This window comes from Arachis ipaensis, chromosome B04 (assembly GCF_000816755.2).
Source record: "Arachis ipaensis cultivar K30076 chromosome B04, Araip1.1, whole genome shotgun sequence".
Classification (NCBI taxonomy): domain Eukaryota; kingdom Viridiplantae; phylum Streptophyta; class Magnoliopsida; order Fabales; family Fabaceae; genus Arachis; species Arachis ipaensis.
The window spans coordinates 11,652,678-11,667,949 of NC_029788.2; the positions used below are offsets into that span (position 1 = coordinate 11,652,678).

At 35.4% G+C, this 15,272-nt stretch overlaps 1 protein-coding gene across 5 annotated transcripts; it reads right to left on the reverse strand.

Moving 5' to 3' along the window:
- Positions 2,175-5,368, reverse strand: LOC107638939 (C-factor-like). Of its 5 annotated transcripts, none has more exons than XR_002360662.1 (8): positions 5,073-5,367; positions 4,504-4,656; positions 4,132-4,225; positions 3,961-4,043; positions 3,363-3,516; positions 2,933-3,127; positions 2,395-2,529; positions 2,175-2,287 (listed from the first exon to the last, which is right to left on the reverse strand). XR_002360662.1 is itself a non-coding variant. In XM_016342335.2 (6 exons), the coding sequence occupies exons 1-6, from the start codon at positions 5,226-5,228 to the stop codon at positions 2,892-2,894; spliced, it is 876 nt and encodes a 291-aa protein (XP_016197821.1). In that variant the 5' UTR covers positions 5,229-5,367; the 3' UTR covers positions 2,750-2,891. The 5 variants fall into 5 exon arrangements, 3 of the variants coding, with proteins under 3 accessions (XP_016197821.1, XP_020976408.1, XP_016197823.1); XR_002360661.1 differs by having other exon boundaries at positions 2,896-3,127; XM_016342335.2 differs by lacking the exons at positions 2,175-2,287; positions 2,395-2,529 and having other exon boundaries at positions 2,750-3,127.

Consider the following 15,272-nt stretch of genomic DNA (forward strand, 5'->3'; position numbering starts at 1 on the left):
GTTTATTTTTATAATATAACCAAATTATCATAAAAAAAAAAAGGATTAGTAATCATTGAAGAATGAGTTAACATTAAGATTATCAGGACTGCTACACATCCATATAAACATATAACCATACAGGTCCAAGCCCAAATTATTTCAAGCGCATTAAATGTTGAGTGAGAAACACGCGCCACACAAAAAACCTCTCGTTTTTCCATTCGCACTTCATTATGAACGAACGTTACATCTTCAACACGAAACCAATATCCCAAAAAACTCACTCTCTTCGAATCTCTCTGAACATCACTCAAACTTCAATCACATTCTTTGCGGAAACCACTGGTGCAAACAAATCGGAAGAAGATTTCGCAAGCAACAACCAGAAACAAACGAAGACAGTAACAAAGACTACAAAAGGTATGAGAAAACTACGATTCACTCAAAATCTTGCAATGTCGCGTTTCGCCTAGTTTCATTTCAGTTTTACTGGTTTGATTTGCTTCGCTTAGTGGATTGAACTATTGTGAATGATTTTTACAGTATAACTAGGGATTTAAGATATAGTTGCTTGTTCTTATTGGTCTGGATAGTTTAATTAGAGCTCTATTAGTATCTTCAGTTCTTATTTTCCATTGAAGAACACTATTCTTGTTGATTGAAAATTGATAATAAAGGATTAACCACATGAACGTATTTCGGTTCGGTGGCCTTTGTGATTTTGGTTATGTGCATAAAGGATTTTCGGTTCGGTAGTTTGTTGATGTATTGAATGAGTTTTGTTTAAAAAAATTCACATTAGAGACAAGTCTTTCACTTTGATAATCCATACTACTGTAATAGTATTTTTGTTAATTGAAAGCTGATCATCATTTATTAACCAGATGAACATTTTTTGGTTCGATAACTTTTATTTTGGTTCTGTGCATGAGGAATTTTCGGTTTGGTGGGTCGTGGCATTCTAATTGACTTGTTTAACAAACACATAGTTGTGGTTGTTGATGTATTAAATGAGTTTTGATTAGGACAATTTACATTAGAGACAACTCTTTCACTTTGATAAGACATACTACTGTAATAGTATTTTTGTTGATTGAAAGCTGATTTCGGTTCGTAAATGATGATGATCAGCTTTCAATCAACAAAAATACTATTACAGTAATATGTCTTATCAAAGTGAAAGAGTGGTCTCTAATGTAAATTGTCCTAATCAAAACTCATTCAATACATCAACAACCACAACCATATGTATATTAAACAAGTCAATCAGAATGCCACAACTCACCTAACCGAAAATTCTTCATGCACGGAACCAAAATTAAAGTTACCGAACCGAAAAATGTTCATCTAGTTAATAAATGATTATCAGCTTTCAATTAACAAAAATACTATTACAGTAGTATGGATTATCAAAGTGAAAGACTTGTCTCTAATGTAAATTTTTTTAAACAAAACTCATTCAATACATCAACAAACCACCGAACCGAAAATCTTTCATGCAAAGAACCAAAATCACAAAAGCCACCGAACCGAAATACGTTCATGTGGTTAATCCTTCATTATCAATTTTCAATCAACAAGAATAGTGTTTTTCGATGGAAAATAAGTACTGAAGATACTAACAGAGCTCTAATTAAACTATCCAAACCAATAAGAACAAGCAACTATATTTTAAAGCCCTAGTTATATTGTAAAAATCATTCACAATAGTTCAGTCCACTAAACGAAGCAAATCAAACTAGTAAAATTGAAATGAAACTAGGCGAAACGCGACATTGCAAGATTTTGAGTGAACAGTAATTTTCTCATACCTTTTGTAGTCTTTGTTGCTGTTTTCATTTGTTTCTGGTTGTTGCTTGCGAAATTTTCTTCCGATTCGTTTACAGCAGTGGTTTCCGCAAAGATTGTGATTGAAGTTTGAGTGATGTTCAGAGAGATTCGAAGAGAGTGAGTTTTTTGAGGTATTGGTTTCGTGTTGAAAATGTAACGTTCGTTCATAATGAACCGCGAATGAGAAAACGAGAGGTTTTTTGTGTGGCGCGTGTTTCTCACTCAGCATTTAATGCGCTTGAAATAATTTGGGCTTAGGCCTATATGGTTATATGGTTATATAGATGTGTAGCCGCCTGAAAAAAAATAGTAATGATGAGATGGAAAGTAATAATTTAACAAAGGGATTTTGGGTTTAAATCTTGAATAAGATCTTGGTGATAAAGATCTAAATAAGCCTGCCGAAGAAGTTTTCTTTGTGCTTCATTTCGATGTGCTAATATGGATATCAGGGCTCTCTCATCAGTCCCTAATCCTATATATATTATACAAAATAAAATAAGCATGGTAATAATTATTAGATTTATATGTATTTTGCAACAATTGAGATTTTGAAAGAACAGAATTGCAGAATGATGAAACCTTTGCATGCCCTCTTGATAGTTTCAGCATCTTCAATTGGAGAAGAATCTTTGGGAACAACAAGAGTAGCCATTTGATTTGTTTCTTATCTTTGTTCAATGCCAAGATTTGTGTGAAATGGTTAAGTTCCCATTTCTGCATTTTATAGGAGAGAAAGCTATAAAGCTGTTTCAGAATATTGAAGTAATCTTCTTAATAACTGTACATGTTAAGGTTTTATCCTCTCATTCAATTAAGAAATTAACCGAAGCAAATGTTACTCCAAAGGGAAGTTTTTTTTTAATAAATAATGATAACGGAATTAGCATTAAACAATGTTAATGTAGTGAAACAATGAACCAAGTGCATTATACTATTGTGAAACAAGAGTGTTATTGATATTCACCAAAAGCATATGTTCAGGAATAATCAATGAATCAATGAATTCAACACTAGTCACTGATATCATTATTACATCTTATACTTAAATAAATCTTTAAAAAAAAAATTGATATGGGTTACCAAGGAATTTCTTGGCCATCCCAAGCAAAGAACTTGCCATTGTCATTACTCTTGACATTGTCAATGATGCTTAGCAGCTTTTGCACTGAGAACTCTTTGCTGAAGAGCTTCTCTTTTGGAACATTCTTCTGAAATGGCTTCGAGAGATCGGTGTCAACTGTGCCGGGATGCAGTGAAATGCAGACAATTGGATCCTTTTTTCTTGCAAATTCAACCGCAGCCGTCTTTGACACTGCCAACAGAAATATAAAGTTCATCAAGGTTGCCATTCAAACAGTTTTGGAAATTTCAAATTCAACTTTAAGGGCACTGAAAAACAAGAACTACAACTAGCAACTCATCTGCTACATCTGTGTAGAATCTTAACATACCTGCATGATGAGACTAAGAGAGTTATCATATTGAAAATCCCATGACAATGATCATTTAAGAATTTAAAAAAATAAAATAAAAAGTAGAAGTCTTACATTGATTGAGTGCAGTCTTTGAAGATCGATACGAGTGCCAACCACCAAGATGATTGTCCCCAATAGATCCAACCCTTGCACTCAAACTGGCCACCACTGCAGTACTTCTTTCAGTGCCAAAGCCACCTCCAACTTTTAGAAGAGGCCACATGTGCTGATTTTTTAAATTCAAAGAATAATAGCATATTTCAGAATATATGTTCATAAAACTGAATAATGGAAAGAAATAAATAAAATACAGGACTAGACAGATATAATGATTGCTGTCATTGGATAAAATAGTTCAAATCTTTATTTCTTAAATGGCCTTGATGAATCTATTAAAAGAAATCCTCCCATGATAAACAGAACACTATGGTGTTGCTTGATCCATGTCAATTTGGATTACATTGAACAAGAATGAGTTTTAAACTTTTAATCGTCTATTAAGGCCTTGAACAGAACTCTCCAACATAATAGCTAGCTTTTGTGGTGTGGTTCTCCAAAGGTCCTTATCAATCTTGAACTTCTGTTAATAGCAATGATCTTCAACAAAGATGCTCTCTCAAAGCCACTAGTAATGTAATTGCATGCAGATAAATGTAACTATGTCTGTTACCTTGATAACTAAGATGGGACCGACGGCATTAATCTCATACGTAAGCATCAAGGCTGATTTTTCCAATTTGTTGAGTGATGTCTCTGTATTATAAAATCAGCTTTTGCCTGAGTCACAAAAGGAAGCTTCCATTTCAAGTCCAATACCAAAGAATGAAAGAAAAACCATTACCTGGTTGTAATACTTGAGGTATGGAAAGAATGCCAGACGCATTAATGAGAAGGTTTAGATGGCCGTATGTCTCTCTAACTGACGATGCAGATGCCTGAAATATTATGAATGAAACACAAAGCTTAGCAACTTATTCTGTTTTGGAATTAGTTAGATCTAGAAGTGAGCCACCATAGTGCCTAAAAGATGATATGAATTCGATAATTTCGTCAGCAAGTAGGCTTATAGGGGAACTGAAAATTCCATCACATACCAGATGCCAGCCTAATCCATTAAGGTTGGACTAAGGGGAAAGGTAAGTAGATTTAATAATTTTCTATTGATGATAGATTAGGATGGATATGTGGAATGTTCCATATGCATGCGTATGACCTGAATTGAAGTTTCAATAGTCAAATCCAAGGGCAAAAGTTTTAGACGATCAGGAAATTTATGTTTGAGCTGGGCAAGACCTGTTGAAGCATCAGGATTTCGGCAAGTAGCAACAACATGCCCTTTATCATTTTTCTCTAGCAGCTGTTTTACCTGTACAAGACAGAAACTGAAGGCAGTGTTACTATGCACCCAAGATTATTCACCTGATAAAGCTGAGAATTGTGGAAGGACTTGTCTATTCTAAAGAAATAGGGCAATTCTCTCATGCTGAAACTGCCGAATTGGTCCAAAAGCAAAGAACAAATCAAAGGGAGCAATTGATGGAAAACAACACCGATGAGTTATAATTTTTTATACAAAAACAATTTCTAAACCCAGAACTCTTATACATACGGTAAAAGTAAAACAACTCCAATTCTTACAAGTAATACTAAAACTATGATTTAAATAGCAACACAATATTATAAGAACAGAATTATCAATAACATAAAGGGAGCAAAATAGTAAGATAATAAAAAGGTAAAATTTTGAGAATATGGGGAATGTAGAAAGAGTAAAGAACTCACAAATTCAAGGCCAATTCCTCTGGAAGCTCCCTGAACCATGGAAACCCCAGCATCAAATTTGAGAGAAGAAGAAGAAGAAAAGGGCCTTCGGGTGAGTGATAAGACTCGCGTGGCGCGTGACGATGCCATGAAAGAGTTCTGGGTCGACAACTGCATCAAATCAAAGCTTGAGCTGAAAAATGTTGAAGGAGCGTGGCTTGTTAATAACCATGAAAATTGTTGTTCACTTTGTCATGGAACATGGCAACGTCGTTAGAATCAGTAATGCATGTGCTGTTGTAATGGGTCTCTAATACTTTAGAATATTAAATAAATTAAGTTTTAGTAAAATAGAAAAAAATATCATAGTTATCAGAACCGAACCGATAATCAACCTGGTCATATGACCGGGTCACTGGGTCATTGGTTCAACCGGTGGGTCACTGATTCACCCGGTTAACCCGGTCAAAACAAACAACAACAACAACAACAAAGCTTTGTCCCACTAAGTGGGGTCGGCTACATGAATCAAACGACGCCATTGTGCTCTGTCATGTATCATGTCTACAGAGAGACCGTTTACATGTAGGTCTCGTTTGACCACCTCATGGATATGGATCTTAGGTCTTCCTCTGCCTTTCGCCCTTTGTCCATCTTCCACTCTCCTCTTTTCTAAAACCTTCCATAAGACCTCCCTTGGTACCCTATCATACGCTTTTTCCAAATCAATAAACACCATATGTAGATCCCTTTTATTACTACGATACCTCTCCATCATCCTTCTTAATATGTATATCGCTTCAGTGGTAGATCTGCCTGGCATAAATCCAAATTGGTTCTCTGTTACTTGTGTCTCTTTTCTCAAACTCCGTTCTATCACCCTTTCCCACAACTTCATAGTATGACTCATAAGCTTAATCCCTCTATAGTTTTCGCAACTTTGTATATCCCCCTTATTCTTGTAGATAGGTTAACCCGGTCATAATTAAAAAAATATAAAATTATATAAAATTAAAATAATATCTTATAACTTAAAATACAAGTCTTTACAAACATTAATAATCTAATATCAATGTTTAAACATAACTAATGATCTAAAAAAGATAATAAAGTGGTTTCTAGTATAAAATATGTTCTCAATTTAAATCAACAAGGACGAACGAAGAATACAATCGGTAAATCAAGTCCAAGGAGTTACTGATGATGCTTGTTCTTGAGATGGTGGCGTTTCTAATGGTGTTTGAGATGAAGACATTTTTAAAATTCTAGCAAAAGAAATAAAAGATTTTCAACAACAAAAAATTTACCTAAATAAGTTTTTAAGCAACACAGCAACAACCACCAAAGTATTCAATTCAAAGTTTCAAACATTATCATCCAGCAACAATATTCAAGTATTAAACTAAAATATTATCCAACAAGCAACTCTGTTATCCAGCAAGTATTCAAATTTTCTCAAGTTCACCAACTCTAAAACCAAATACAACAGCAACATTAACCAGATTCAATAACAATTCTAAGCTTCTAACTCAAATTTTTTTCATTTCAACAACTCAAACCAAATATATCAGCAACATTAACAGACTCAATAACAATTCTAAGTTTCTAATTCTCTCCAGTTCAACAACTCTAAAACCAAATACAACAGTAATAACCACCAGATTCAATAACAATTCTAAGTTTCTAACTCAAATTTTCTCAAGTTCACCAACTCTGAAACCAAATACAACAGCAACATTAACCAGATTCAATAACAATTCTAAGTTTCTAACTCAAATTTTCTCAAGTTCACCAACTCTAAAACCAAATACAACAGCAACATTAACCAGATTCAATAACAATTCTAAGTTTCTAACTCAAATTTTTTCCATTTCAACAACTCAAACCAAATATATCAGCAACATTAACCAGACTCAATAACAATTCTAAGTTTCTAATTCTCTCCAGTTCAACAACTCTAAAACCAAATACAACAGTAATAACCACCAGATTCAACATCAATTCTAGTGAAAGAACAGAGTAGAAAACTTGAAGGGAGCTCACCTGATTGACGGGTTCCAACACCGTGACTGCCGCGACACAAGATGATGACCACCACCACTGGAGGGAGCAGCTGTTGCTTGACTGGTTCCGTCTGCTTCTGCCGCCGACGAACAGAACGCAGGGGCACGGGACGGCGACGGTGACTGAGGTGAGGGGACAAGATGAGAGACTGAGAGAGCGACGAAGTGAGGCTGTGAGAGACTGAGAGTGACGACTGTCGAGCTGAGGGGAGAGATGAGAGAGCGACGAGGTCAAGGTGAGGCGAAGGAGCCAGCGAGTGAGACGGAGAGAGCATAGACCACAGAGGCGAGGCTGGAGCTTGGCTGGGTGAGGGGGGCTTCCACCGTTCCACACTTCCACTCACATTCAGAGTCTCAGATTTTGCATTTGGGCATTAGGGTTTCGTTGAAAGGGAAAAGAGAAGTGGGGGTGTGTTAGACGCCATTTCAGGTTTAAAAAAAAAAACCGGACCGGGTCAAATTAACTGGACCGAAACACTGGGTTTCATGAAAACCCGTCGGGTCGAATTCGGTTTCATCGGGGCCATTACATATCCGGTTCAACGAGTGGCTCGATCTGGCCAAATGACCGGATGACTGGGTTTTCGGTCGAGCCGAGTCTGATAACTATGAGAAAAATAAATTAATTGTTATAAAATAACTAAATAAGGAAGATAAAATAAAGAAATATAAATGAAAGACTCTAATATTAATATTCACTAATATTAATATCATCCTACCATAATAACTATGATTTATATATTAATACTATATTTGTAATATGAAGAGAAAGAAAAGCTTCGTAGAGAGAAAAGAAATGTTTTTTATTGATGTGTCCATATCATGTACTGAGGTTGTCTATTTATACATGCAAGGAGGCTATTATTTTCAACTATCATTAAATGTAAGGACTTTGATAATGTAGCCATTCAGCATGGAAAAGATGATCTGCTCATGGTCATCCATTTTCATCCTTATCGCAACACTCCCCTTGGATGACCATTAAGGATTATTGCCTCGTTAAAACCTTACTAAAGAAAAACCCAGTGGAAAAAAACCTTAGTGAAGGAAAAAGAGTACAATATCCTTTAGTGATGGGGACTGCCTCATTAAAAACCTTGTCAAGAAAAACCCAATGGGAAAAAACCTGACCAAGGAAAAAAGAGTACAGTCTCCCCCTCTTGCCGACATCAAATCAGTACAGTCTCGAAATTGGCGCATCACAATCTCATGTACCAATCTTTCAAAGGAGGATTTTGGGAGTGACTTTGTAAATAAATCTGCCAGATTATCACTTGAGCGAATCTGTTGGATATCAATTGTTCCTTGATTTTGAAGATCATGAGTGAAGAAGAATTTGGGAGAAATATGCTTTGTTCTATCACCTTTGATGTATCCGCCTTTAAGTTGAGCAATGCATGCTGTATTATCTTCAAATAGGACAGTTGGAGCTATCTTATGATTAATCAATCCACATGATGACAGAATATATTGAATCAGGCTTCTCAGCCAAAAACACTCGTGACTAGCTTCATGAATTGCTAGTATTTCAGCATGATTAGATGAGGTTGCTGCTATCGTCTGTTTCGTGGACCTCCATGATATAGTTGTACCACCATATGTGAACAGGTATCCTGTTTGAGATCTCCCTTTATGTGGATCAGACAAGTATCCGGCATCTGCATAGCCAACTAGTTGTGACTTGGATCCATAGGGATAAAACAATCCCATATCAACCGTTCCATGAAGATATCGAAAAATTTGTTTGATTCCACTCCAATGTCTTCTGGTTGGAGAGGAACTATATCTTGCTAGTAAATTCACAGCAAATGATATATCGGGTCTTGTATAATTAGCAAGATACATTAGCGCTCCAATGGCACTAAGATATGGTACTTCAGGACCAAGGATATCTTCATTTTCTTCTTTAGGACGGAATTGATCTTTTTCCACATCTAAAGATCTTACAATCATTGGGGTACTTTATGGATGCGACTTATCCATATAAAATCTCTTTAAGATCTTTTCTGTGTATGTTGTTTGATGAATAAAGATCCCATTTTTCTTATGCTCGATCTGCAGGTCGAGATAAAATTTAGTCTTTCCAAGATCTTTCATCTCAAACTCTTCTTTTAGAATTTTTATAATTGTTGGAATCTCTTCAGGAGTCCCAATGATATTTAAATCATCAACGTACACAGCAATTATAATGAATCCAAATGCAAATTTCTTTATGAAAACACATGGACAGATATCATCATTCTTGAATCCATTTTTGGCCAGATACTTAGTAAGACGATTATACCATATTCGTCCAGATTGCTTCAGACCATATAAAGATCTTTGCAATTTGACTGAGTATAACCTTTACGAATATTTATTGGATGGTTTAGATATCTTTAGTCCTTCAGGGACTTTCATATAGATATCCCGATCTAATGAGGCATATAAATAGGCTGTTACCACATCCATTAAATGCATATGCAGTTTATGATATGCAGATAAACTGACCAAATAATGCAATGTTATCGCATCCACTACAGGGGAATACGTTTCTTCATAATCTATACCGGGCCTTTGTGAAAAACCTTGTGCCACAAGTCGGGCTTTGTAGCGCACAACTTCATTTTTCTCATTTCGTTTTCTCACAAATACCCATCGGTATCCAACAGGTTTTACATCTTCAGGTGTATGGACTACAGATCCAAAGACTTCACATTTTGCAAGTGAGTCTAATTCAGCCTTCATGGCTTCTTTCCATTTTGGCCAATCATTCCTTTGTCGACATTCTTCAACTGATCTTGGCTCAAGATCCTTACTTTCATGCATGATATTTAATGCCACATTATATGCAAATATTTCATTGACAATTGTCTTATTTTGGTCTCATTTCTCTCCTGTAAAGACATAATTTATTGAGATCTCATCATTTTCACAATTTTCAGGTACCTGAACGTCTTCTGGCGTTAACACTATATCAGAATTTTGGACAACTGCAGGTGTCTTTACTATGTCTTTTTCAACAGGAATCGTATTTACCTCTTTTCTCTTTCGAGAATTTTTATCTTTGGAACCGACAGGCCTGCCACGCTTCTGGCGTGTATTTGCTTCAGTTGCTGCTTGTCCTACTGGGACATCAATTCGAATTGGGGCATTTTTCGCTGGTATATACGACTTGGTTATCCTCTTTGTATCGGAAAATGCATCAGGTAATTCATTTGTTATTCTTTGCAAATGTATAATCTTTTGAACTTCTAGTTCACATTGCCCTGATCGAGGATCTAAATGCATCAACGATGATGCATTCCAATTAAGTTCCTTTTCAGGAAGCTTATTCTCTCCCCCTAATGTTAGAAAATTTGATTCATCAAAATGACAATCCGCAAACTGGGCTTTAAACACATCTCCAGTTTGTATCTCAAGATACCTCACTATAGAGGAAGAATCATATCTAACATATATCCCCAATTTTCTTTGGGGTCCCATTTTGGTGCGATTAGGTGGTGCAATGGGAACATATATCGCACACCCAAATATTCTTAAATGAGAGACATTTGGCTGTTGGCCAAAAGCTAATTGCATAAGAGAGAAGTGATAGTAACTCGTTGGCCTCAAACAAATAAGTGCTGCGGCATGTAAAATAGCATGCCCCAAACCGAGGTTGGGAGATTTGTTCTCATAAGCAAGGGTCTAGCAATTAATTGGAGGTGTTTAATAAGCGATTCTGCTAACCCATTTTGTGTGTGAACATAAGCTACTGGATGTTCAACACTTATTCCATTAGCCATACAATAAGCATCAAAAGCTTGGGAAGTAAATTCACCAGCATTATCAAGACGAATTGCTTTGATTGGATTTTCTGGAAATTGTGCTTTTAATCGAATAATTTGAGCCAGTAATCTCGCAAATGCCAGGTTGCGAGAAGATAATAAGCACACATGTGACCATCTCGAAGATGCGTCTATCAGGACCATAAAATATCTAAAAGATCCACATGGTGGATGAATAGGTCCACATATATCACCTTGAATCATTTCTAGGAATTCAGGAGACTCAAATCCAATCTTTACTGGTGATGGCCTTAAAATTAACTTCCCTTGAGAACATGCAGCACAACAAAATTCACTAGTTTTAAGAATCTTCTGGTTCTTTAGTGAATGTCCATGAGAGTTTTCAATGATTCTCCTCATCATGGTTGTTCCCGGATGACCCAATCTATCATGCCAAGTTATGAATTCATTTGGGCTAGTAAACTTCTGGTTTACAGTGGCATGTGATTCAATTGTACTAATCTTGGTATAATATAACCCAGATGAAAGTGAGGGCAATTTTTCTAATATAACTTTCTTATCTAAATCATGAGTTGTGATACATAAATACTCATGATTTTCCTCATTCATTGTCTCAATATGATATCCATTTCGGCGAATATCTTTGAAACTCAACAAGTTTCTTAGAGACTTGGTAGACAATAGTGCATTATTTATTATGAATTTTGTTCCTCCGGGAAACAAAATTATAGCTCTTCTGGAGCCTTCAATCACATTGCCTGAGCCAATAATAGTATTAACATACTCTTCTTTTGGCACAAGATGGATAAAATATATAATACTTTTAAGAATAGTGTGCAAACTTGCACTATCCGCAAGGCAAATATCTTCAGAATATGTCTTTACAATTTTTCTTCAAAAAAAAAAAACAGATAATAATAATAATAAAATGAGCAAAAGTACATGCACAGTAAAAATTATTCACATGAATACTTAACAAACACATACACATATCAAACTATTCCATCATTGATCAAATAGCCAATATTTCCTTCAAAATCCTTAAAGAAATTAGATACATTATAATGAGTGGTGGAATTTTCATCATTTGAAACAAAATTTGTTTCCTTTCCTTTGTCATCTTTTTTCAAGGATGCTTGATAAAGATCAACTAGGTGCCTTGGGGTACAACAGGTACGTGACCAATGGACCTTTCCACCACAACGGAAGCATTTATCCTCAATTGATTTACTTTGCCCATTGTTTCTTTCTTTATCCCACTTCTGGTGAGATCTTCTGTTTTGAACATAATTCCTTTTCCTTCCATGATTTTTTTTGTTATTAAAACCTTGTCATTTACCTCTTCTGGAGTTATAATTTGCCGCATTTGCTTCAGGAAATGAGGCGGCGCCAGCTGAGCGCGCTTCATGATTTCTTAAGAGCAACTCATTGTTGGCGTTCAGTAACAAGAAAGCAAGAAATTAACTAAGAACATTTTTAAATTCTTTTTCTCGATACTGCTGCTGCAGGAACACAATCGAGGTATGGAAGGTCGAAAAAATTTTCTCTAACATATCGGGCTTGAGGAAGTATCACTGTCTTTTGATGATTGTATCTTTCTTCAAGGCCTTTCCACAGATCTGCAAGATCTTTTAATGTGGGATATTCATTTTTCAATCATATGTCAACATGACGACGAAGAAAAATCATGGCTTTGGCTTTATCCTTCTGGGATGCATTATTTTCAGCCTTAATGGTATCTTCAAAATCCATTAAATCAAGATGGATTTTAACATCTAGTATCCATGATAAATAATTATTTCCAGATATATCAAGAGCATTAAATTCAAGATGAGAGAGCTTCAACATAATAAAAATTTGTTACCTGAGTCTTCCTAAAAATTTGATCAGAGTCTCATGCTGATAACGTGTTATAAAATAACTAAATAAGGAAGATAAAATAAAGAAATATAAATGAAAGACTCTAGTATTAATATTCACTAATATTAATATCATCCTACCATAATAACTTTGATTTATATATTAATACTATATTTGTAATATGAAGAGAAAGAAAAACTTCGTAGAGAGAGAAGAAATGCTTTTTATTGATGTGTCCATATCATGTATTGAGGTTGTCTATTTATACATGCAAGGAGGCTATTATTTTCAACTATCATTAAATGTAAGGATTTTGATAATGTAGCCATTCAGCATGGAAAAGATAATCTGCTCATGGTCATCCATTTTCATCCTTATCGCAACATTAATCTCTTATTTTTACATTCTAATTTATCATTATAATTTAGTATCAAATAATTTGAGATATCGTCCTTTTTTTCTTTTTCTACTTTTAATTAAATGTCTAAAATATGTACTTTTAGGTTTTGGACACATTTATAGAGATTGGATATTTGGATAAAACTTTTCCATTTACTTTCTGATCTTTTTGTTGGACCCAATAAACATGCTTTCAGAATTTGGGTCCTTTCTTGGACTTGGTCCATAAATAAAATTCAATTTAATAAAGATTGAAGATTGATAATTACCAAAAAAAAAAGATTGAAGATTGGTTTCTTTTGTCCAAAATTAAAAGGATTAATTAACCAATTTTCAACAGATGAAAGTATCTTGCCAAACAAGGTTATCGAAACTTTTAGTATATATAAGAATTGATGAATTATGGTGTTTCTTTCATTTATTTTCTACTGTGTTAATTCGTTGAATTATTTACATAGGTATACATAGAAAATAGAGTAAATAGCCATTTTTGTTCATGAATTATTCGAACATTGACGAAATTGATCATAAAAAATTAAAACTAAAGTTATATCCATACAAGATAAGTTTTGTTCGATAAAAATAACCAATAATTAAATTTTTGTTAATAATTCTGTAAATACTCATCTCCTATCCTAAATCGATTCATTCCTTTCTCTCTCTACAATTATTGCTGCCTACCATACCTCCTTCGAAAAAGCCTAAGAGTTTGGTGTGGTGATATCCTCTCTCTACCCTAAATTGATTCATCTACTTTTTTTCTTGCGATTCACTCGTAGATTCTGTCATTTCTTCCCTGCTGCAACCGCCACCGCATCTGCAGCTATCTCTGAATCAACTGCCGCCACCTCTCCATCAAAATCCTTGCTAGCCCCCGCCCTCGACAAACTCAAATCGGAGCGCAATCCCGACAAGTTCTTTCACCTCTTCAACGCCAATGCCACCAACTAGGGATGCAGGAGTACCCGACCAGCCCCTACCCGGTCGAGGCGAGTAATAACCCGCACCTGGTGCGGGGGAGGGTTTTCATTCCTAGAGTATATATATAAATATATAAAAATTAATAAATATATACATAACTTTTGTGTGTTGTGCCTACGGTTTTAGTTTCAGTGTTTCACTCAATCACTTTTCAATTTGAAAATCAAACCCTAATCTTCTTCTCCAATGAGTGAGACACTGAGAGTAGGGAGAGCATCGAGCTTCTTCTCCAACACCTACCCGTACCGATCGTCGTCCTTTGTCTGTGAGAGCAGAGCTTTGCCGTTGTCATCCGTCTGTGAGAGCAAAGCTTCGCACCTTCGCTGCCGTCCTCGTCTGAGAGTAGTTTGCCGCCATCCTCTATCTGAGAGGAGAGCTTCACCATCGTCCTCGTCTGAGATCTGAGCTTCGCCGCCATCCTTGTCTGAGATCTGAGCTTCGCCGCCATCTTCCGTTCTTCGTTGTAAGCCCGTCGCTGTCCTCCATTCTTCACTTTGTGCCCGTCGTTGTAGTTGTGAACCTATTGTCGTCGTTGCGTCCTGAGAAACACTGAATCTCTAAGTTCTTCTCTGTCTCTCTCTCTCTCTCTCTCTCTCCCCCCATTGTTAATTTGCATCTATGACTCTGGATCTTTGTAACTCTGTAACTGTAACTTATGTTAGAAAGAGTAATATATTTGCTCTAGAACTCATAATCTATAACTCTAAAACTCTGTTATTCATATATTTGCTTATCTTTTATTTTATCATCATTTACTCTGAAATTTTATAATTCTGTACTTGTAACTGGAATTTATGTTAAAAAGAGTAATATGCAGCTAATTTTTTTGATGTAGGTGTTTTAAAATTATTTCATGGCTAGTAATGCTAGAGAAGACACACAAAACAACAGTGTTGCTCCTAATGATAATGAAATTGAAGTTCAAAGTAATGCTAATCTAACTTCAGAAATTCCATAAACAACAGATAATGTCTTAACTCGCAAAGGACCAACTCCTATTGAAGGTGACAATAAGGCTCATGTTAAGAGTGCTTATTGGGAGTATTTTGATCGATCGTTTGAAAGTTGAAGGTAAATGGAAGGCAAAATGCAAGTTTTGCAAGAGTGTTCTTAATGAAAATCTGAGGAATATAATGGTACCAAGTCAT